Consider the following 25,008-nt stretch of genomic DNA (forward strand, 5'->3'; position numbering starts at 1 on the left):
AATGAAAAAAATAGTACGCCACTCAGATATTTCAAATTAAAAATCATTTTTTAATTACTCGTTCAATTTACGACTGTAAATCTTTCGACCAAAAATCTTTCTTTCTTTTTTTCTTATGAGCCGCCATTTTTATACAAAAAAAAACATCTTAACATTTACAAGTATTTCAAATAAGGTTCTATCTATGCATATGGAGACTAACTCGAATGTAAGCATTAAGATGTTTTATTTTTTGTATAAAAACAGCGCTTTTTATGAAAAAAAAAGCAAGAGATATATTTTGTCACAAATTATACGAGGAATTCAAAACTGATTTTTAATTTGACATATCTCGGTGGCGTACTATTTTTTTTTTTTTTCGTAAAAAAAATGCAGACCATTACCCATACGTGCGCCAATGATGAATATAAAATTCTTCTGTCAGCAGTGAAGGAGGTCATTTTGAACATTTGTTGTAGCTTTGCGCCTAGAGGAAATCTTATTAGTGTTATTTTCTATTATTGTTCTAATTTAGTACGTATTATTGTATTGATAGTTCTTGATAATATTGAAGGAATGAAAAATACGCGCTAAGATGTTTATTTTTTTGCATAAAGACGGTGAACCATATAAAAATAAGACAAGAGAGATTTTTTGTCATAAATTAAACGTGGAATTTAAAAATAATTTTTAATTTGAAATAACTCAGTGGCATACTATTTTTTTCTTTAAAAATTCAGACCATTACCCTTATGGGCACCAATGATGAATACAAAATTCTTATTTGTATGTCAAAAAAAAATGCGAAATAACTAGTTCTTAAAAGCTACCAAGTTTCATTTTCATAGCTCAACCGGTCTTAGATCAATAAATAAATTGGCAGTATGAAAAAAATTCAACAACCCGTATCTCGGAAACGAAGCATTTGCGGACATTTAGATAGAGTAAAGAATGATGATGATATCCAACCTCCGATTGGGGAAGGGCACGTAAAGAAGAATTTCGAAAAAAATACGAATTTTAAATGGCCCAAAACCAAAACACATTATCCTAAATGAAAATAGAAATCAGCCATTATCATTTTTATCTTTAATAACAACCACCACAATTACAAAAAACACTTTAAAAAGCTCCTAAAACAAATGATCTCTTTGTTTTCAAAAACAAATTGAAAATATGAGATGTTTTGTAGTTGTTTATGTGACAAGATACTCCAAAAGTAAAATATGAATTTTATAAATTGATTTATACTGTCAGATGCATCGCTTTTGGGAATTTAAAAGGTTGGAATCAGTCCAAAAAAATCCAAAACATATTCTCCGTGCGTGGAAGGAAAGTAAATATGAGTGCCAAGAAAGAGAGACACTTTTACGTGATTACTTTCGAGATTTCTATGTTATAAAACATACAAATAAGGTTAAATATAAAACAAACAAAAAACGATTTCGAGTCTTTGACAGCTTATCTCATGCCAGTATATGGAAAATTTTAGAGCTAAGAAACATCCCCCCAAAAATAATTTCCATTATACTGTCACTGTGCACTGAGGCAACAGTGACGAATTTACAAACTTACTGGAGTCAGACAGGGATGCGTGCTTTCTCCGTTTCTTTTTAACGTAGCTGTGGACTATGTTCTCTCCAAACTAGACTCAGACACAAGAGGGATACAATGGACGTTAACTATATGTACGGCGAAGCGATCTCGAATATGCCGACGATATCTGCCTATTAGGACAAAGGTTCCAAGATCTAACTGAGCAATTTAGTACGTTCTTTAAAGGTAAAATATTGCAAAACCTCTAAATTTTAAACAACCGCTTGCATTGACATGAAATTTGACATACACATAGCTAACAAGTCAAAGAAAAAAAGTGGGGGTGAGTTTCACCCCTTTTTGGGGGTGAAAAATATATGTTCGAAATAAGTACGGAAATGGGTAAAATGATTAATTCTTAGCAACTTTTGTTCTATAAAGTTTTTTCACCAAGTTAATACTTTTCGAGTTATTTGCGAGTGAATATGTTAATTTTTCTACAAAATAATCACGTTTTCAGACGGTTTTTCGCAAATAACTAAAAAAGTAAGTATTTGGTCGAAAAAAAATTCTTATCAAAAATATAGCACGTAAAAAAGTGAAAAACATGGTGTATATATTAGGTCACTATACCTATAGTTTGTTTTTAAACCAAGGAGTGATTCAAATTTACCGCGCCGTAATGCTTGTTTGTAATTGGTCCAACCGCAGGCAAGTTTACTCCACTGTTATAAAATTTTGGCACTAATGACATTTATCAAGTTTTGACACTTTTGGCATTTCATTGGTTAATTCAGTTATATAGGCGATTTGTTGTGTTTTCTGTGTTATTTCTTTAATTTTTAGATTTTTAGTCTGATTTGATATAAAAAGCAGTTGTTTTTAAAACCCTTCAGCGATGGATGGATTACCGTTGAGGGCCGACATGATCAACCAACAAAGAAGATGTATTTGGTTATTTTTCTAGTGACTTTCTTGGGTGTGAATCTGTCATTTTAGTTTACTCCTCCTGGTTAAAAAATAAACCATAGTAGAAGCAGAGTTACAGCTAATGAAAAATAAGTTCATACTCGTCAAATTCCAAATCGAATATTTTAACGTGCCATAACCAAAAAAACGAAGCACTTTTTTGGGGAAAACTCATTTTAACTTTTTTAAAGTGTTTAAAAAATGCTTATTTTTGTTTTAAAAAAAATTTTAGCATCAAAAGTAAACCAGTTACGCTCAAAATAAAGTTGGTCCCTTTTTTTTGTAAGAAATCGGGAAAATCACCCCCTAATTAGCATTTCAAATGAACTTAATTGTTACCACTTCACAAGTTTTTTACTCGCGTATGTACATATATTGATCATATGATCTGTAAGCTTCATCAGTTCAAAGTCCTTATTTTTGAAAGAGCTGTAGTTAAAAGGGCTTGAACGAGTCACTTATCACGAGTGTATGCACATTTAGAAACACCGAATCTTAACCAATTTTTGTCTTACAGAAAAACAAAAAAATAAAAAATATTTAGAAAAGTAAAGACGACTTTTTTTATTGTTTAAGATTATTGCTATATCTAACAATTTTTAAGTTATTTTGAAAAAAAGCATTTTTTTCAAAATTAAAATTTTTAAAAATTTTACTTTAAAACCAAATTTTTTCAAAAATAAGCACTTTGAATCGATGAAACTTACAGATCATATAAACACAACATAAGTAAAGTAACTTGTGAAGCGGTAATGATTAATTTCATTTAAGTTGCTAATTGAGGGGTGATATTCCTCATTTTTTTTGCCAAAACAAAAGGGACCAACTTTATTTTGAGCGTAACTTGCTTACATTTGATGCTAGAAAGTTTTTTTATAAAAACAGAAATAAAGCTTTTTTAAAACACTTTAAAAAAGTTGTAATGTGTTTTCCCCAAGTTGTTTGCTTCATTATTTGAATATTTCACATTGAATTATTCTAATTGGAATTTTTCGAATATAAACCTATTTTTCATTAGCTATAACTCTGCTTTTCACTTTTTTATTGGCTATAGTTCTGCTAAGAATATTTTTTTCGACAAAATGCTTACCTACGTTTTGAGTTGTTTGCGAAAAACCGTCTAAAACGTGGTTATTTTGTTGAAAAATGAATGAATCACTTGCAAATAACTCGAGAAGTATTGATTTGGTGAAAAAACTCTATAAAACAAAAGTTGCTTAAAATTAATCAGTTTATCCATTTCGTGACTTATCTTGGACATATATTTTTTCACCCCCGAGATGGGGTGATACTCACCTCCCACACATCGGCACCATATCACTTTTTTCTTTGACATGTTAGCTATGCGTACGCCAAATTTTATGTCAATCCAAGCGGTTCTTTAAAATTTACAGCAAAAACCGAGAAAGAATGTACTAATTGGAAACATTTTCCACCGAAGCCAATAAAATAGGTTTGAAAATCAATATTAATATTATGCATTTCTCCATGAGGATAAATGCAAGACACAACATACTATTAACAATATGTGGATTGAAAATGTGGAAAATTTTACGTATCTTGGAAGAGTCACAACAGAAAGCGGAGGTTCCGGCGATCGCGGTGGCCAAACCGTTGGTCCTCCTCTGCCTACCCACCTCGCAGGAAAGATATTATTTAGATTTTTAGATGACTGTAAATAAGAGCAGTGTGATGAACTGAGACACCGTCGTGTAAAAACCACATTTTACGTGTGTTACAAGTGTTTTTGATCGTTTGAACTATTCATAGAAAACTTGTACTTTTACAAAATAGTTTTATTTTCCATAGTAAACCTTCTTTCCTTTCCTTCAAAAACTGTATCAAACTCCAATCTCAACAAACTGGTATATATTATTACAATGACATACGATATGTCATTAGAATATAAATATTTTTCCTTTATTCCACGACGACGAGCTGGCCAAATACCCAAGTAGGTGGAGGCCAATAAACTAAAGAAGAAGAAGAAGAATAAGGATATACCTAAATATAGCCATAAACGGAACCATATTATATTAAACTATGTGACGTCACGGGTCGATTGAACACATGTTAAAATACACAAGATTTTAAATTTGTACTTCTAAGGGCCGGTTTTTCAGTGCTGGGTTAACCCAGATTTTTCGGTCACCGAAATTTTTATGGTTAATCAGTTTTTCAATACTAGGTTATCGCTTAAACCCGTTTAAGTTGACCAAGATTTTAACCGAGACTCGCTATTATAGGTGGTTTAACTCCGAATTTTCCGACAGACGTTTATCTATATTTGCTGACAGAAGAGGTTAGTTAAATTATGACATTTTGTATTATCGCGGGAAATATTGTATTATGTATTATTACATTCTTGATTATATCTTCATCATCAGATGAAAAATCGGAACTTGAATGCATTAATCATTTTTGTAATGTTATGTTATTTGTTATTAATTTATAAAATAGGTTATGAAATTCTATTTTGTTTATTTTTCTGTCAAAAATCTATAGAATTGCACATCTTGGTTTAAAGCACTGAAAAACGATATAAGGGTTAAAATATTGGTTAAAATTTAAACTAGGTTAGCTAACCAAAATTTTAACCGCTCACTGAAAAACCGGGCCTAAGTTATATGAGTTTGTGAAGCGTGAAATTTTGGAAATCTCATTTTTATACAAAACTACACATTATTCTGTAATAAAAAAAAATGTACAAGTTCCCTATTGATAGTGTATTTGATGAATAATTGATTTAAGACGTGAACTTAATAAAAAGTTAATTGTTTGATATTTATGGACGATCCAAGCAGAGAATTGATCAGGATATATTCTGTGATCCCAGTATTTTGTTGTTAAAGATGTCCAAAGTTGTAAGCTTTCCATAGTAATAATATATTATTAAAAAAATCACTTTAACACTTTTCTTCTTTTCTAGATTGAGTATTAGTTTTTGTTGTACAGTATATAATTTATTACAATCACTGAATACATAATTAGTGAAAAAATTATCATAATTTATTAACTGAATTAATAATTTGCAATTATACAAGCAACAGTTACCCAAGAACATTCAAAAGCCATCTCTTTAAAGTTAATGATAAAATCTTAATGATGACTTTAAAGTTAATAAAGACAGAAAAAGTAGGGATAGCTGTAAAATATTTGCGAATTATGTACTGATGGCCCTAATTCATTTCCTGATACTTATATAAAAAACTTGACAGTGGGCTATAAAATAATCTCCCTTGAATACCTTCAACACCATCCCAAAATGGAAAGGGACGATGCCATTCATGTTGCAAATTAGCAAAATCTACAAGAGAAAAGACCAATAAGTTGGCAGAAACAACCATGGTTGCCAGAAGTATGTTTGCAGTAAGCACAGCAAGAAGTCAAATGTTATGGAATCCTACGATGATGCCAATTCCACTGAAGCCGAAGACTCCGGGTAAATTTGATAAAGTAGGGTTCTCTTATTAATTAATAATCGCTTGTCACTTTCAGTAACAATTTTTAGTGTTAAAAGGAAATATTATAGATTTTTCCATGAAAAAGATAAACCATATTATGGTCGATATGTTTGTTTTAAAGAATCTGTTTAATACTTACGCAAAGGAAGATTCTGATAGTCCTTTCAAATAATCAATAAACACAGTGTAGGGGACCTGTGTCTCTCCCAAAACTTCTACCCTCAGTGGACGCCCTAATGCCGTAGTACCCTAAAATCAAATATCTGATTACTAACCACAAATAATTCACACAAATAATTGTAAATAGTAGAAAGTATATTACTGGACAAGTTCTTAAGAATGATGAAGTTGTTTTAAAAACACCACAGCAAAAGTATTATACGACGAGAATTTAACAGAACCAATCGACATTAACAGTGGTGTAAAACAGGGCTGTATACTGTCTCCCACTCTGTGTGTGGGACATTATTGTCATGGACTGGCTTATCAGAAAACGCAGCAAGGGTAAAACTGGGATACACTGGAATACCTTTGAACAATAATTAGAAGATCTTGAATATGCAGATGATGTATGCCTACTTTCAGCAAAGAGACAGGGCATACAGAAAAAAAGTGAGAAATTAGCCAAACAAGGTAAAAAAAAGTGAGTATGGAGATAAACATGAATAAAACTGAACCTAAGAAACCAAGGGCTGAAATCAGTGGAAACAGACAGTTATCTAGAAAGCATACTGAGCACAACAAGAGGACCAAAGGAGGATATTCAAACACGAATTGACAAAGCACAGACAACAACATACAATATATTAAATAGTACCTTATGGAAATCTAATGAGATAAAACTGGACACCAAAATAAAAATCTTCAATAGTAATGTAATGGCGGTACTATTATATGATCACAAACTTGGAGAATAACAAAACACAACACTGGAAAGATTCAATTCTTCATTAATAAATGCTTAAAAAAATTCTAAAAATACTTTGGCCCAACTGAATCAGAAACTCAAACTTATAGGAAAAAAAATTAAACAAGAACCAATACCTACATAAAGAAATAAGAAAGAGAAGATGAAAATAGTTGGGTCATAGTCTGCGGATACCGGACATAGTCATAACAAAACAAGCATTGGAATTCCAATCTCCAGGAAAACTGAAAAGGTTAGGCCAATAAACACATGTAAGAAAACAATTATTAAAGGAGTAGAATACGTTGGCCTAACCTGAAAAGAAGTCAAAGAAAAAGCACAATATCAGCAAAAAATAGAGAGTGACAGTAGATGCTCTACGTTCCAGTGGGAGCGAAGAGGATAAGTAAGTGTTATTTATTTAATTCATTAACCTATTGACTGCCAGCAACGTGCCTCTAGCGTTTTGACAAACTTTTGGGTATGTGCCGGCAATGCAACTCTTGCGTTCTTCATATGATTGATCTTATGGGTCTAATATTTCGCTGGCACATGAAGAATAACCTCTTAAGGGTGGCAGTCAAAAGGTTAAAAGGATTGAGAAAAAGACATCATTTAGTTACCCTCCCGAAGATTTGAGGATGTATAGCAAATTTTAGTATGTGAAACCCGTTATCTGAGGGTGAATAAATTAACTGCAAGTCCTTTATTTTATTTAGTAAACAATAATTTTATGGCAAAAACTGATTAGTACATTAACTACTTTCACTAAAATTTTAACATATGCCTAATTCCAGACCAATTACAGCTAAAAAATTGTTTACATTTGATCGAACCCTTAGATAGCAAGTCATATCCTCATTTATAGCATACTATAACGATTTAAGTTAATACTTACAGTGATTGTTAACTCAATTAAATACACAATAAAGTTCAACCCGCTCTACAATGAAAACTGTAACTGCCTACACTAAAACAGATGAGTAGGTATTTTTAGCGGTCCAAAATTAGAATCCTCTCATCAAACTAGTATTACATTAGAAGAGAGCCAAGAAATTCGTTAGACAGATTAGAGAGTTGAAAATGTGTCGTCTGTACAAAAATAAGCAACTTGTTTACAATTCAGTAAAAATAAAAGGAAGTTAAGGAACTTCTGTAGCAGAAAAAAAGTAAAAGTGATGGGTTTTCTAATTAGCTACTTACAGGATTACAGCTTTCAACGCCTCTGGACCCGAAGAAATATTCCCGGTTATAAATCACTATGGACGTGTGCCAAATTCCATCAATTTTCTTTCCTGAGCAGAAAAAAATAGTTAAAAAACGGCATAACCTCAAAAATTAACATTTTTTACATGTACCTATTATTGTAGGGGAAATAATTGCTGCCATGCCTTGGGATAGATCATAAATATACAACTCCACTTTATGTGTACCCATTTTGAATTATATTTATTTAAAATTTAAACTTTTGGCTTTTTTGGGCCTCTACAGGATCAATAACACCACCTCTTGACAAAACTGTCAAAATAAAACGTCAAATTTAAAAATTTTGATTGTCACTGTAAATTTCACCAACACACTAAAAAACTTTATAATAAAAAACAAAATTTTATTTATAAAATGTTTGTTGTTTCACAAATATTTAAGTAATGTCAGCTGGATGATATCATAGGTGCGCACACAACTGAATGTTCTAGAAATATGTCGATTTGCAGTTTCATTTTGGAATTCCGCCACAAGTCTCGTCCATTTTTCATCCAAAAACAAAGCTGAAATTAGAATGTTAATTATTTCTTAGCGACTGGAATAGCTTGGGGCTTATTAAACGAAAACCCACATAGAAATTTTTGTAGTGTCACAGTCTGGTCGTTCATAACTGCCACCAAAATCATTTTACCTGTTCTACTCGATCGTCGCTTAAATATTTTTAGATATATTCGAAATAATCAAACATAAAGTCAAAATATTGCTAAACCATGGTATTTACGACGTCGTACAATAAGCTCTCTATCAAATATTTGTTTAAAATTGATTTTACAAGTTATCAATTTTTTTTCGTTTTTGGAATTTCTACTTTCGAATCTAGGTCCATTCGACATTTTACTAATTAATTTTAAAAGTTACACCCTGATTGGTTATATCCTATTTTAAAATAAAATATTTCTTTTGATTTACAACGATAGAGAAACTTTTTTGCTAGTCTTATTTTGTGTAATATTTAAAAGCGCGCTGATATCCAGCCTCTCTGTATATCTGATTGTGCTACCTTTTCCTTTCATGAGGATGCTTCAGAGTTGATTATAAGGACTTTGTATCCACTTTTTTGAACTTTTATTTACTCAATAACAGTTATAACAATAAAATAACACTAGAAATTAAAGGTATTATAAAGAAGAAAATTATATTCTCATATTTTTTTAACTGTTTATAAAAACAGTACACATTCTCAGGAGGGTAAAAATCAATAACTATCTGTAGTAAATATTTACTTTAAATAGATAAAATTCATAAACTCAGGAATTCATTCGCATAAAATCGTCTGCCAAGATTTTTGGATGCCGCTTAAAAATAAAGTTCTTTTATATTTTTTGAAGTATACTACTATATAGGCAACTAGCATGTCAGCTATGATGTTGCTATTTTTGTGTATAGAACAAAAGAATGTTGGAGACCCTGATTTGTAGACAAATTTGACAAATGGCAATGTGTTAATGACGGAGCAAATTTGTGTTGGTATTTTGTCCCTGAATTTGACAATTAAAATCAAAATTGTACTGACGAAGCTATAAAAATATACATGGATATTTTTTCATAATGTCGAGAAACAAACCTATGGTAAGAATTGTCTCTAACTTGAAACCAAAAATATAATTTTACTTAATTAAATGCAATTTTAATAACTGTCCACTTTGATACATAACCTCAATTTTGATTTTCAAATTTTAGTTGCTGAGAGTACAATCTCCAGAAGGAACAAAAAGAGTTGAAATCAGCGCTTCTTCCACAACTTGTCAATTGTTCGAAACAGTTCATGACGCCTTTGAATTTAACAGTTTTGCTTTTGCTTTATACAAAGAAAAAAACAAGAAAAGTGAGATACCTAGCAGCAAGTCTAAAACTGTGCTTTCCTTGGGTTTGCGTCATGGGGATATGATATATTTAGCTCCTGTTAATGGAGCAGTATTGTTTGTAAGTTATATATAATTTTAAAATTTCTAATTCTAATTTTATTACAAAAATCAACAAAACCTAATATATTCACAGAAAGTTCTCGCTTAATGAGGGTTTATATGTTTTTAGAGTAATAACTCTCCTTCTGGGGAACCAGTGGATGATGCCACCCCTTCGACTAGTGCTATGCCTTCCACAAGCGCTACTTCATATTCAAAAAATAGAATTCGAAGTGGCTCTGCAAACATTAAAGAGGATGAGGTAGATCTACAGTTAATGAAAATTGATGGAAAGGTGCAGAGGAATAGGGATGACAAACTGTAAGTATACAACACATGAGTTTTCTTTGTAGATTAGTAAGATAAAACAGTTAAAACAAGTGGTGCTAGTGTAGTATCGGTAGCAAACTTTACCAAACTGAAATGTATATCATTGAATTATGTTTCAGTTACTATACACCGCATATGATGCAATATTCGTCATACATAAGGCAAATTACTGAGAAGTGACTAGAATATAATAGACCAGCATTCCTGTGTCTAATTGACTTGAAAAAAGGATTTGACAGAGTAAGACTTAACCATGTAATTCATCTTCTGTAATAGAGAAGTTCCTCTAAATATCATAAAAACTATTGAAAAAATCTACCTAAACAACAAAATGGAAGCTAGAATAGTTGGACAACTTACAGAACCTATAAACAGGCAGCAGAATAAGACAATGGGACTCATTGATCCCTATGCTTTTCAATTTAATCATGGATGAAATCATCATCATCATCATCATCTTGGTATTACAGCCCTTAGAGGGCCTCAGCCTTCTCAAGCTTTCTATGCCATTCTGTTCTATCCCTCGCTTGCATTTTACAGTTGCTGACGCCGATCTTCTCGGCATCTTGTGTTACCCCGTCCATCCACCTCAACTTTGGTCCACCCCATCTTCTCATTTCAGCAGGTTGAGCTGTTAGAATATTTTTTATCATGTTCGATTCAGGGACCCGGGCTACATGTACTGCCCACTGCAGGCAGTTTTGCTTAATTACAGTGATAATATCTTTTCCACCAAACGTCTTCTTGTAGATATTCTGCAGTTCAAAGTTATATCTACACCTCCATATTCTGTTCTCACAGACTGCTCCGAATATCTTGCATAGCACTTTTCTTTAAAAAATCGATAGAAGCGGATTCATCTGTTTTAGTTAGCGTCCATGCTTCTGAAATCATCAAAAATGTCAAAAAAGGAAGGGATACAGAACAGTAAACAAATAAGTAAAAATACTTTGTTATGTAGGTAAAGCGTAAAGCAATATTGACACCCCAAGATGAAGATAGTCTGCAAAGACTAGTCTACAGCATTAACATAAGAGGAAAAGAATTAATATGACAATCTCATCTCAGAAAACTAACACAATAGTAATCAGCAGAGAACCAATCAAATCTAAAATAGAAATTGATGGCATCAGTATTGAACAAGTAATGGAAATAAAATACTTTGAAATTGCTCTGTCCAGCTATGGACACCTGGACAAAGAAGGGAGATATCATGATATCAAGTACACATAACAAATAGACTGGCAGGATGCATTAATAGCACTATATTATGGTGAAACTGATATATTAACACCGAGATGAAGTCAAGAATTTATAAAGCCAGTGTAAGATGAATAATTACACATGTGTCAGAAACAAGACCTAGCACAGCCACAACAAAAAGACTACTGGAAACAGCAGAGTTGAGAGTACTGAGAATAATTAGAGGGGATATGCTGAAAGATCGAAAGAGAAGTGAAATTATTAGAAGAAAATATAAAGTACAGTGTATAAACGAATGGACACTAAATAGAAAAAAGGAATGGAATAACCACATAAGCTGAATAAGGGAGCGTTCAAGTAATATTAATTAATTTAATTTAATTTAACTATGTAACACGGTTTTTTAAGATTTTTGACCCCCTCCCCCCTACATAACGCACCTTAATGGGGCATTCACATATTACGTAACGCAATTTTTAAGATTTTTAACCCCCACTCCCCCCACCTGCGTTACGTAATACTTGAACGGTCCCTAAGGGAGACCTGCATAATCAATATAATCAAAATATAAAGAGATAAATCACCAATCAGTAAAAGTATCAGACCAGACCACTGTACAAAAGATGGGTTCACAACCTTTAACAGAGGTATTAATCTGCCAACGAACAAACAGAACTGTTTATAAAGAGGAAGAAGCAGAATAATAAGATATATCATCACCTTAATACTATAACTTGATAACTCGAAATTAGTAGTTCTGAGATAAACGGGTTTAAAGGTTTTAAAGATATTTATGCTGCTACCATGATTTTGGTAAATACGGAATTCACTCTGTGGCTCTAAAATACTGTTCCTTATTTTTTTTGGCTATTGATCTATTTAGGAATACAATGCAAATTTGTTTTCCAATATGGAAAATAACATGAAAAAGTAAAGTTATCAACTTTTAGCACTACCATAATGTTAACATTTGGTAATATCGCATGTTGAGCCAAGTTACATCTAAGTGAACTTTTTAACCAAACTAATATTTTAAGCAATATTTTGGTGAAAATTAGCCCTCCTCCATGGAGGTTGCCAGAACTGCTCACAATTCTCGAATTTTTGCATTAACATGAACTGAATCAACAGATGGCAATTACATGGTAGGCTCAATGGTTTCAGAAAAACACGTTCTACAACTACATAACTAGAGTTAGCTAGTTGTAGCATTCAGTGTATGTCGCATTCACGATTATTTCAATTAAACAATACCTTGATAACTAATCTTGTCAAATTTTAGCACTGAATATCAGGGGCATTTGAGTTTTATCAACTTTCGTCAATCATAAATAAATACTTAACCTGTTTGAACCGTCATCAAGTTTTTACACAATATGGAGGCAAATAAAATACATCTTGTGAAATAGTTATCTCAAAAATATCAATTTTGGAGTTATCAAGTTATAGTACTAAGACGACGATATGTACAAACAAATGAACACTAAATTAGTTAAGTTAGGTGAGATTTAGTAAGTTTTGGTTATCAATAAAAAAATACATTGCAAAGGACAATACAAATCATAAAGATGTTCAAAACACAATTTTTGCTTAGAAACTCTGGACAAAAGAGCCTACCTTAACAAATTATGACAAAACAACATTCTGGAGCTCATTAATATATCACAAAAAAACCTCACATTTACAGTTTGTTTAGAGCTAATAAAATACAAATAATTTCTTTTTAGCTGCCGTCACAATGCCAACTCCCGCTGTGTTCATTGCTCACCACTAGAACCTTATGATGAAGCGTATTTGAAAGAACACAATATTAAACATCTGTCCTTTCACTCATATTTACGCAAAATGATGTCTGGAGTGGACCGTGGGAAGTTTTTAGCCCTAGAAGACATCTCTTGTCGCATCAAAGAAGGCTGCAAGGATCATCCACCATGGCCTAGAGGTATCTGTTCTAAGTGCCAGCCTAACGCTATCACACTGAATATGCAGGTAATAATACAGACTTAATAGTAATAATATATGAGCACTACAGGCCTAGCAGGCCCATGGCCTGATGTACTCCATTCTCGTTTATCATTAGCTTTCCTTTTCCAGTTGGTTATGGTCTTGTCATGTCTTCTTTGACATTGCTCGATCTTGACTTCAGTCTTCCTCTTCTCCTTCTTCCTGCCAACACACTAGATCAGGGGTGGCCAAACTGTGGCTCGCGAACCACATGTGGCTCTTTGAAGGATTATTTGTGGCTCTCAATAAATGTACCTGAATTAATTTTAATTTTAGTGTTTTAAAATGTCTTAAATTACTGACAACAAATATAAAAGACTGTGTAACATCATGACTTAAACAAGGAGGCCCCTTATCACCGTTGCTATCACCACAAAAGACGAAATACATGCTAGTAACCAAAAATCCAAGATCATGAGTTTGGCAGAACGTAACTAATAATAACCACAACTTCGAAGTAGTAAAAGAGTTTAAATATCTAGGGGCGCTAATCACAGATGGCAACCACATAAAAAAAGAGGTCTCGGCAAGAATAGCTGCGTGGAAAAGAACATAATATTCCATATCATCATTATTAAGATCTTAAGGTGCTAAAAAGACAATCTAAATTAAGAGTGTATGTCAATTATTCACTCAATTGTTACATTTGGACGTGAAACATGGACTCTAAATCAGCGGGAAATAAATGAGCTACTGGTGTTTGAAAGGAAAGTTCTCAGAATGATATTTGGCCCTCAAAGAGATGAATTGACAAGAGAGTGGAGAAGGCGCCTCAAAGTTGAATTGGTGACTGTGTATGGACTGAAATCATCGTAAGAGACATAAAAGCTAAGAAAAGATGGGCAGGTCATGTGGTAAGATTAGAGGAAGACAGTGTTTTTTGAGAGACGGTAGATCAGTAGCCGTCCGAGAAAAAGATTGAAGGATGATGAAGAATTGAAGTATCCTGAATTAGTAAAGGTTGCTTGTAGCATTATTTGCATATTTGAAACAATGATGTGAACCATTTTATTTCACTTTAAAATTTGTGTAGTCCAAACAGTGAGAGAAAAATTTAATACCTTTTTTACACTTTTTAAATTATTATTTAATTGCGGCTCGCGAAAAATTTCAAATTTTGAAAAATGGCTCGATTATCAAGAAGCTTGGCCACCTCTGCACTAGATATTATCATTTTTGAGACTCTTGCTGCGCTCATTCTCTGGCGTGACCCAGCCATCTAATTCTTTAAGCGCTTGTTACTGCTAGTATATTAGGCTCTAGATAAAGTTCTGATAGCTCCATAATAAAATAAAATTTTATGCTAATAAAATGTATTGCGCATTCCATTCCACAAAGTTAATATCACTACAGCTATTTCTACAGAGTGCCTTTCTCAAGCGATGTATTTTACTTTGTGTGTGCACTTAAAAGTATAACTGAGTAGGTTGAGGAGTGGGGAGCTGTTTGTCTCAAGTTGGTCATTCAGAATTATATCAGTATTTTTTTATTTATTATTTATTGACGGACCGAAGTCCATTAGTACATAATACAATTAAAATGTCACACAAACTAGAACAACAATTCAAAATAAGATCTAGTACAAAATTGGTAAATACATAATTAACAATAATAAAATTGCTCTCATTTAAAATTGAATTAAATTTAAAATTACTTGCTCTCATTTAACAATTGAGAGCTAGTCCTATAATATAAAGTAATAAAATCTAAATATCTAAAACATTTTACAATTGACAAATACAACTTATCTTAGAACGAAGACAATAACAGTAATTGACAAATCAGTCCTGAAATTAAAACATTAAGTTAAATATAAATGTAATTGTGTGGAAAACGCAGTAAAGTCGTTCACAAAGAAATCAACATGTGGAGATAATGTATTTGCTAATTTAATAGTTTTACAGAGATAGGAACTTGAACCATAGTTTGTACGGTTAATGACTTCGTGGAAGGTGGTCACAGAACGGGTGGTTCTTGAAGGTACACGTAGACCAATTTTATTTAAGAGGATCGGTACGTATTTTCGGCTGCAATGCTATTCAAATGGGGATTCATTTTTTTCGAATCCTGAGAAAACTAATAAGTATTTTTGAAAGATTTAAACGCAGAATGAAAGATCACGTTATTAGCGAGGGTCGAAAGTCCCTGAGAACTTTTATAATGTTTATTTTAATAAGTTACAGGGGTGAAAAACTAAGAGAAAATTTAGTGTGATTTTTAATTTCAAATATATCATTCAAAATAAACTTTTTATTTATTCTAAGGGACTTTCGGCCCTCGGTAATGATTTAGTCTTTCATTCTGCGTTTAAATTTTTCAAAAATATTTATTGGTTTTTTCAGGATTCGAAAAAAATAAATACAATGCCGTGGTAATATTTTCCAAATCTATCTTTGTCTTACAACGCACTCAGCCGAATATAATATTGTCAGTCAGACACTGACAATCAGTGACAATTTTAAATATTTGACATTGCATCGGGAATATGTTGAGTTATTGATTAAATTTTATTGAAATATAGTGTATTTGATAAATAATTGATTTAAGACGTGAACTTAATAAAAAGTTATTTATTGTGTATTATTTGTGGAAGATCCAAGCAGAGAATACATCAGGATAATATATTCTGTGATCCAAGTATTTTGTTGTTAAAGATGTTCAAAATTGTAAGCGTTCCATAACAATATATTATTAAAAAATCACTTTAACACTTTTCCTCTTTTCTCGATTGAGTATTAGTCTTTGTTGTACAAATAAATTATTACAATCACTGAATACATAGTTAGTGAAAAATTATCACATTTATTAACGTAATTAATAATTTCCAATTATAAAAATAACAGTTATCCAAGAACATTCAAAACCCATCTCTTTAAATTAATGATGACATTTTCAAGTAGAATGACATTCTAGTAATGTTTACATATCCATACCAGTGTGAATTTTACTACGCGTAATTTGCCGTGTAAAGACAGAAAAAGTAGGGATACACGTAAAATATTTGCGAATTATGTACCCGTAGCCTTAAGAGTGAAATACAGAATTTATGACCATGAATTAAGTTATATAAGAAGCAAAGATCTTTATGTTGACGACGACTCTGTAATGAGTCAAGTAGAATAATTTGCAGTAAAGACTCATAACTTTGACCAGTGAAATGCAATAACTTTGACCAGTGAAATGCATCTTATAAGCATAATAATGTAAGAATTTACGCTGAACTTGTTCAATTTTATTAATGTGACAATTATATTGAGGTGACCAAACACATGATGCATAATCTAAATGTGGTCTAACCAAAGAACAATAAAGAAGTTTTAAAGAACAACCAGTCGTCAAGTCATAGCTACATCTTTTAACAAAGCCAATCATCTTTAATGACAGAAACCATGCTATTAATGTGTAGGTTGAAATTCAAGTTAGTGTCAAGAATAACACCCAGATCTATAACTGAGTCAACTAATTGTAACCTAGTGTCCCGTATATAGTAAGAATTATTCTCAAAGTTTCTCAGTCGAGTTAAAGTTATAACATGGCATTTGTTTGCATTTAAGTCCATGCCATTAAGTGAGCACCATTGCACAAGATTATTAAGATCTGATTGCAAATTGTAGCGATCCAAATCAGAGGTAATTATGTGAAATAATTTAAGGTCATCAGCAAATAGAAGAAATTGAGCAAAATTGAAACTTTTATTTATGTCATTTATAAATGAATTAAAAAAGATAGGTCCTAAATGGGAGCCTTGAAGTACCCCCGATTTAACTATAATTTCATTAGAGAAATAATTCTTAATACGAACTATCTGCTTTCTATCTAATAGATAATTTCGAATCCAACTAAGCAGAGGATCAGAGAAACCTAACTGTTCGATCTTATGTAACAGTAACGTATGGTTAACCCTATCAAATGCCTTGGAAAAATCTGTATAAATCGCATCTACCTGTTGTTTGCTTTCCAAGGCTTCATTTAAGAAGGAGGTATAATTTAACAAGTTCATTTCAGTTGATCTCCCCATAACAAAACCATACTGTTGTCATTTATTACGTTTTGTATAGTAGGCTTAATTTTGTCACATATTAAACTCTCGAATAGTTTAGGTATAGTATTAAGGATACTAATAGGTCTGTAGCTTTGAACCCTGCTTCTATCGCCATTCTTGAATATCGGTGATATAAAACTAACTTTCCAAACGGAAGGGAATTCACTCGTTTGTAGTGATTTTTGAAAAATAAAAAATAAGGGACGAGCAAGATTAAAACTACAGTATTTCAGTAACTTGGGTGGGATTCCATCAGGCCCTGGACCCTTATGTATGTTTAGCTGAGATAATTTGGTATATACCTCTTTTAATTCATTAATTTCCATAGTTGTTCACCTCGACACCTACGGGTATAAGAGGTTTTTGATTATGTATGTGTGTATGTAATTTCCATAGTTTCTAATAAAGATAGCTTAAGGCCTTTATTTTGTACAGGTATTATTAATTTGAAACTGTTCATTAAAAGAACCGTTATGATCTAGATGTAGAAGGTGAAGTGTATATATGTAGTGTATGTTTCTCTATTATGGAAAGCTCTTGTGTTCTGCTATATGCTTGGTAAAGGTTCTGCCAGTTTGACTGATGTAAGTTTTTGGACAGTCACCACATGCCAGTTGGTATACACCACTTTCTAATTCCTTTGTCTTTGGCTTTTTCTTGATTAACTATTTAGATGGGAAATAAGCCACAATTAAATTGAAAAAATAATTTTATTAACGTTTCGACGCCCAAATCGGGTGCCGTTGTCAAAATACAAAATACTACTAAATTAAACAAAAATGTTGTTGTTAAGTAAAAAAATTCTTCTAATAATTTATTTAATCTGACTCATTTGTATTGGCAATTCAGACGTATATTATACATTTTAAAGTAGAAGACTTTAAATTGATATCGCCAATTTATGAGTTGCGTTCCTGGGACGACTTACTAAGATAGTTCATTCGATTACATGAAATCAATCCCAACTCAAGAATATCCGTCACAAAAAAATCATAGCATGTGATCTGTCTTTAAAAAGACAACCAAATGCAACGATGACAGTAAAATTCTCGCGTTAGAGATTCCATAGTAAATCACGAGGGAAAACCAGGAAAAAACCTTAGGATACTATCCCGACATCATAAGTATTTGGTCTTACATTTAATTTACTTTCAAAAAAAAACTAATACCAAATTCTGACTTTAATATGTTTAAATTATAAATAATATTAATAATACATAGATATACAATAAGTAATACTAAAATATAAAATATGTAAAAATTAAAAATATAAAATATAAATTAAATGTAAGACCAAATACTTATGATGTCGGGATAGTATCACGAGGTTATTTCCTGGTTTTCCCTCGTGATTTACTATGGAATCTCTAACGCGAGAATTTTACTGTCATCGTTGCATTTGGTTGTCTTTTTAAAGACAGATCACATGCTATGATTTTTTTGTGACGGATATTCTTGAGTTGGGATTGCTTTCATGAAATCGAATGAACTATCTTTTAGTAAAGTCGTCCCAGGAACGCAATTCATAAATATTGGCGATATCAATTTAAAGTCTTCTACTTTAAAATGTATAATATACGTCTGAATTGCCAATATAAATGAGTCAGATTAAATAAATTATTAGAAGAATTTTTTTACTTAGCAACAACATTTTTGTTTAATTTAGTAGTATTTTGACAACGGCATCCGATTTGGGCGTCGAAACGTTAATAAAATTATTTTTTCAATTTAATTGTGGCTTATTTCCCATCTAAATAGTTAATCATAAAAATGCCACAAGGAAATAGCTTCAGAACAACATGGCTTTTTCTTAATGTACTTGCTTACGTTTTTCAGTGTTTTGTTGTTAGAATAAATGAACTTCCATCAAGTAACGGTCAAATCCATCACTTAATTAATTGTATTTTTGTACAAGGTTGATACTAAATGAATTTTTTTTTATTTATAGGCTTACAGGCATGTTGATAACGTGGCTTTTGAAAACACAAATTTAGTTGAAAGATTTTTGAACTATTGGAGGGTTACTGGCCACCAAAGAATTGGTTTTCTTTATGGAAATTACGAAGTACACCCTGATGTTCCCCTAGGTAAGTACAAAAGTGTACATTTTTTTGTTCCATATAAATGTGATAGGTATTCGCTCTGAGCTTCGGTGGTATCGCCAACTAGCGGATTACTAATGCAACTTTTTCCGGAAATTTTTAAATTTATTATTTCATTTTTATCGTGTAATATTTACAAAACAAAGAAGTAATTAAATTGTAATCGATGGTTAATATCAGTAAGTACAAAATTTATGATTCATTATCATTATTTTTTTAAGATTTTGCTAATCATTTTGACGTTCTATTGATGAAATATTAGTTTCCTTCTTTCTTACTTCAGATACTTTCACAATTACCGTGTAGATGGCGCTTAGTTTAATAGATTAATTATATTACTAAGGACGGTTGTTCGAACGCTAATCAAAAATGGAATCAACTGATAATTATCAAATATTTAATTACTGTCACCAACTGTCAATGTCAACTTTAATTGGGTTGCTGAAAACATAATTGATTACAATTATGAGATTAATTGATTAGTTAATCAATTATGTTAATAATTGTTATGTTAATTAATAATTAATTAATCAATCAATTGTGTTAATTATCATAATTATAGTTAACATAATTGATTACAATTAACTGATTGGCGTACGAACAACGGATTTTGTTATTTGATGGTTGTTAAGGGGACTTGATTATAATCAATTTCTTGATTAGCGTTCGAACAACAGGCCCTAAGTGTTATAAAAACCAAATTTCAGTATTTAAAACTTAAGTATATTTAAGGTAAAAATATATACCACAGCTTTGGCCAACTAATATTTTTTCCTATTAATGTCTTTAATTTCAATGTTTAAATTAATCACTTTGACATTTATGTCAAATTTCCGGCAAAAGTTCACTGCTTTGTCACTACTGGCGCTTACGAACTTTTAAATATCCCCTCTACCTACGAGCTCACAGCGGATACGTATCGCAATTACTTTAAGTGAGTATCGAGAATTTGAAATAATAAGAGAGATGTAAACATTGAGGTGAAGGAGCACTATAATTTTTTTATAAGTAGGAAAGGGGAAATCCAAATGTTAGATTTTCCCCTTATTGGCCACTGCCAAATGTAGGAAGTGTGCCTTTCCTTGAATTAGGAATTTCCGTGATTCGGTGAATCAGTACTTTCATCAACTATAAAATAAATTTAGTTATTGGCAACAATTTTTCAAATCTTTCTTAAGGTTTAGCATAATTTTTCATAAGAAATCTTCAACAGGATAGTGCGAAGATAGTTTTCTGTTGTTTCCTACCTTCATTGCACAATGATACCTATACCTAGGTGGGGATCTAGCCACAGCTAACCTCCACGCGATTGCTAAAAACAAAAAAAGACAAAATCTGAAAGGAGCCGTTTGTTTCCTGAGCTTGAGTTTTCGTTCCAGGATTGGTACCGACACTAGGGGAAAAGAAGAAAGAAAACCCAAGAAAAGCTTGTCTGAGTGGTAGCGGTGATTGTTCTGTGGCTGTCAAAATATCACAATTCCAGATATATCTTCTAATCCCCTTTCCGTGAAGACGCGAGAAAGTCTAAACGCGGGTTAAATAACGAGTCTCCATCCATAAGAAATCTTGGTATATTTTTTTCTTAAGGTAATTTCATCGGGAATACAAAGTTTACAATATTTCAGCAAAAATGGACATTTTTGAAGTGACATTCTCCACTTTTGAAATTGGAATTCCCGAAAATAACAAGGCATTGCAAAGGTTCTGGTTAAAAAGTTACTGCTCGGTTTTTTGAGTCCCTAAGCACTCCGCCATTGTCAATTGCCCTTTTGAATTGGGCCCCTTAAGAGTTTTTTTTAACAGTTTTTAAGGTGAGAAAATGTCTTCATGCTGATTGATTAAAAATGTTCTGTTAGAAGAAATCTGAAACAAAAAGCTAAAGCTTATTCACACGATTTTTTATAAAACATGCCTTCACAATGCCTCGCACTTGTCTTGTTCTAAAATGAAAATAGTTATGTACTTACAATTTTAGAGAAAGTTCGACAATACTTCGAAAATACTTTTTCTCTTCTTCTTCTTGCAGTACCGTCTCCTGTCGGAGGTTGGCTACCATCACAGCAATCTTAACTTTGTTGGCTGCAGCTCTGAACAACTGTATTGAACTGCACCCATACCACTCCCTTAAATTTCGCAACCAGGAAATCCTCCTACGTCCCACATTTCTCTTTCCCGAGATTTTTCCTTGGATTATTAGTCTTAGCAGAGAGTACTTTTTTCCTCTCATTATGTGGCCTAGATATTCCAGTTTTTTCGTTTGTATGGTTTATGACTTCGCATTCCTTCTTCAGCAAAACATCTTGATTTGTTACTCTTTCTGTTCATGGTATTTTCCACATTCTCCTGTAACACCAGATCTCGAATGCCTCAATGTTTTTTATGTTTATCTTTTTTAGTGTCCAAGCTTCCATGCCGTACAGCAGAACGGAGAAAACATAGCACCTTAACATTCTTGTTCTTAAGTTTATATTTATGTCCCGGCTGCATTAGTCCAGGGCCCATCTGTTTTGAGATGGACGTTGAGAGGTGACTCAAACTTTTTTGCAGAAATTTCTTGAAAATAACTCAAATAATAATATTTGAGCTATCCTCCCTCTCAAAAAGGTCCGGAACATTGTTTAAATAATCAAAATGTCAAAAAATTAAGGAAAAATTCGATTTTTTTCTTGGTTTTTTGATTATAACTTTAAAAGTATTCATTTCCGAGAAAAGATGTACTGACATAAAAGTTGAGTAATTAAATTTCCTACAATGAAGAATTGGTTAAAAATTGAAAAAATAGTCACCCTTGTTGCAAAATAGCAATAATTGCGAAAAAAAACCATACAAAAACAAGTATTTGCATTTTACGTTTTTCAACCATTTATGCTACACTTATGACCTTCATATTTCACTCAGAAAAACTATATGATACAGTTAAACAATACTGTAAATTTCATTAAGATCGGTTCAATAAATTTTGCAAAATAAATTTTGCAATCCAGCTTTCGCAAAAACAATTCATTTTTTCAAAATGTTACAGGACTGAAAATAAAGCAGATAGCAAGTTAAAAATTTTTTTGCGTATAGAAGTGTACTGTACCTTTCATTTGCAATTTGCAAAATTAAAATCGATTAATTACCACGGCGGCAGAAATTTTTTTAAATAAACATTAAATATTGGTGCTACGCGCAGGACAGCGGTGTTCGATTCACATAAAGTTGATTTCCACCAAAATTTATTCCAATCTTTATCTAATATATTATTTTCTTACTCTATATTTTGTTGTATTTTAATATTTTAATTCCACAAAAATCAAACTGATTTTATTATTGTTTGTGAAATATTGTTTAAACAATTGCATATGTTTAAAAATAATAAACTTTTATTCTCTAAGTTAAAATATATGAACAAAGAAAGTTTTTGCTAAAAAAAGTGTTATTTCAAAGGATAGAGTATGTGTTTTTATTTTGCAATAAACAAATTTATTTATATCGAAATGTAATAAAAATTAAAATGTATCAATCATTATCAAAGGTAATTGGAATGCCCAATCAGAGCAAACTATCCGGTGTCCTGCGCGCAGCACCAATAATTAATGTTTATTTAAAAAAATTCCTGACGCCGTGGTGGATAATCGATTTTAGTTTTGCAAATTGCAAATGAAAGGTACAGTACACTTCTATAAGCAAAAAAAATTTCAACTTGCTATCTGCTTTATTTTCAGTCCTGTAACAGTTTGAAAAAATGAATTTTTTTGCGAAAGCTGGATTGCAAAATTTATTTTGCAAAATCTATTAAACCGATCTTAATAAAATTTATAGTATTGTTTTACTGTATCATAAAGTTTTTCTGGGTGAAATATGAAGGTCCTAAGTTTAGCATAAATGGTTGAAAAACGTAAAATGTGAATACTTGTTTTTGTATGGTTTTTTCCCAATTATTGCTATTTTGCAACAAGGGTGACTATTTTTTAAATTTTTAACCAATTCTATATTGTAGAAAATTTAATTACACAACTTTTATGTCAATATAACTTTTCTCGGAAATGAATACTTTTAAAGTTATAATCAAAAAACGAAGAAAAAAATCGAATTTTTCCTTCATTTTTTGACATTTTAATTATTTAAACAATGTTCCGGACCTTTTTGAGAGGGAGGATAACTCAAATATTATTTGAGTTATTTTCAACAATTTCTGCAAAAAAATTTGAGTCACCTCTCAACGTCCAAATGTACTAATATTTTTACAGATGCGCCCTGGTCTACATAGAAACGTTTTCATTTTGACAAACGATTGTCTCGCTATCTCTATTCGCCTCTTGATTTCTCTTGTCTGGTCATTAGTATCAGTGAAGCAAACCCCTAAATATTTGTAGGACGTAACTCTTTCAACTGGCTGATTATTTATGGTTAAATTCACAGTATCTGTGAATATCAATATCTTAAGTAATTCATATTGTCAATTGAAATTGTCAAATTGACTTATATTTCATACCTTCTGTCATTGAAGCAGAAAAATTATATATTGCTCCACAATATTGATATGATATGCGATTATTATATAAAAGTAAATTTAATTAATTGTATTTTGCTTGCAGTACTGCATTTTAATAACTAATTTTATTTACTACATACAATTGTTTAAGTTTGCATAACATAACCTGCATCTTATTTTTTCTTCTTATTATTTTTTTGGACTATGGCCTTGACAATTATCCAGCAACCAGGACTAATATAATTGGCCAATATAATTAAAAGTGCGAATAAAAGTACAGAGCGTAGAAATAGAGGTCGCTTTGCCGAACTTGCACGGTCCCAATAGCTTCTTCGTCAATCATGAATTTAGTCTTTTTGATGTTCAGTTTTAGACCATACTTATTGGTATGAGCGTTTATGTTTTCCATCAAATACTGTAAATTTGCTAGGTTATCTGTTACTATTAGCGTGTCGATCAACCCAACCTATCCTCAATATTTGTTGTTAGAGCCACATCTCAAAGGCCTTCAATTTTTTCATTAGTGTCTCTGTAAGGGTCCAGCTCTCCAGTGCATGTAGCAATGTGGAGAATATGGAGCAGCATATTAATTTGATTTTAAGGTTTAATGTAATGTAGGTTTCCTTTAAAGACAATCGTAATAAAAGTCCGTTTGATGTTTAACAGTTTTAATTAATAAAATAGATGGCTAAATTATTGATACTATTAAATTGACGAAATGTAAAAGTGTAAAAGTGTGTAATTGCGACCACAATCTTACGTGTTCTTATTCTTACAAAAAAGAAATGTATTTATAGATAATTTGCGTCTAATCAATATAATACC

General features: G+C 31.7%; 2 protein-coding genes across 4 annotated transcripts in view; one reads left to right on the forward strand and one right to left on the reverse strand.

Annotated features, from left to right (window-relative positions):
* The window catches only part of LOC114329633 (uncharacterized), a 62,063-nt gene extending 53,310 nt beyond the window's left edge, over window positions 1–8,753 (reverse strand). For all 3 annotated transcript variants that reach the window (XM_050643594.1, XM_050643591.1, XM_050643593.1), the window contains exons 1-3: window positions 8,214–8,753; window positions 8,059–8,150; window positions 6,088–6,197 (exon numbers count right to left, since the gene is read on the reverse strand). In XM_050643594.1, coding sequence (XP_050499551.1) covers window positions 6,088–6,197; window positions 8,059–8,150; window positions 8,214–8,292 — 281 coding nt within the window. In that variant the 5' untranslated portion in view covers window positions 8,293–8,753. The remainder of the gene's footprint in view (window positions 1–6,087; window positions 6,198–8,058; window positions 8,151–8,213) is intronic.
* A 783-nt stretch (window positions 8,754–9,536) lies between these two features.
* The window catches only part of LOC114329631 (nuclear protein localization protein 4 homolog), an 89,945-nt gene continuing 74,473 nt past the window's right edge, over window positions 9,537–25,008 (forward strand). Inside the window, exons 1-5 of the mRNA XM_050643590.1 lie at window positions 9,537–9,690; window positions 9,802–10,044; window positions 10,156–10,346; window positions 13,286–13,547; window positions 19,553–19,691. Coding sequence (XP_050499547.1) covers window positions 9,670–9,690; window positions 9,802–10,044; window positions 10,156–10,346; window positions 13,286–13,547; window positions 19,553–19,691 — 856 coding nt within the window. The 5' untranslated portion in view covers window positions 9,537–9,669. The remainder of the gene's footprint in view (window positions 9,691–9,801; window positions 10,045–10,155; window positions 10,347–13,285; window positions 13,548–19,552; window positions 19,692–25,008) is intronic.

Source organism: Diabrotica virgifera, chromosome 2 (assembly GCF_917563875.1).
Source record: "Diabrotica virgifera virgifera chromosome 2, PGI_DIABVI_V3a".
NCBI classification, from domain to species: Eukaryota; Metazoa; Arthropoda; class Insecta; order Coleoptera; family Chrysomelidae; genus Diabrotica; species Diabrotica virgifera.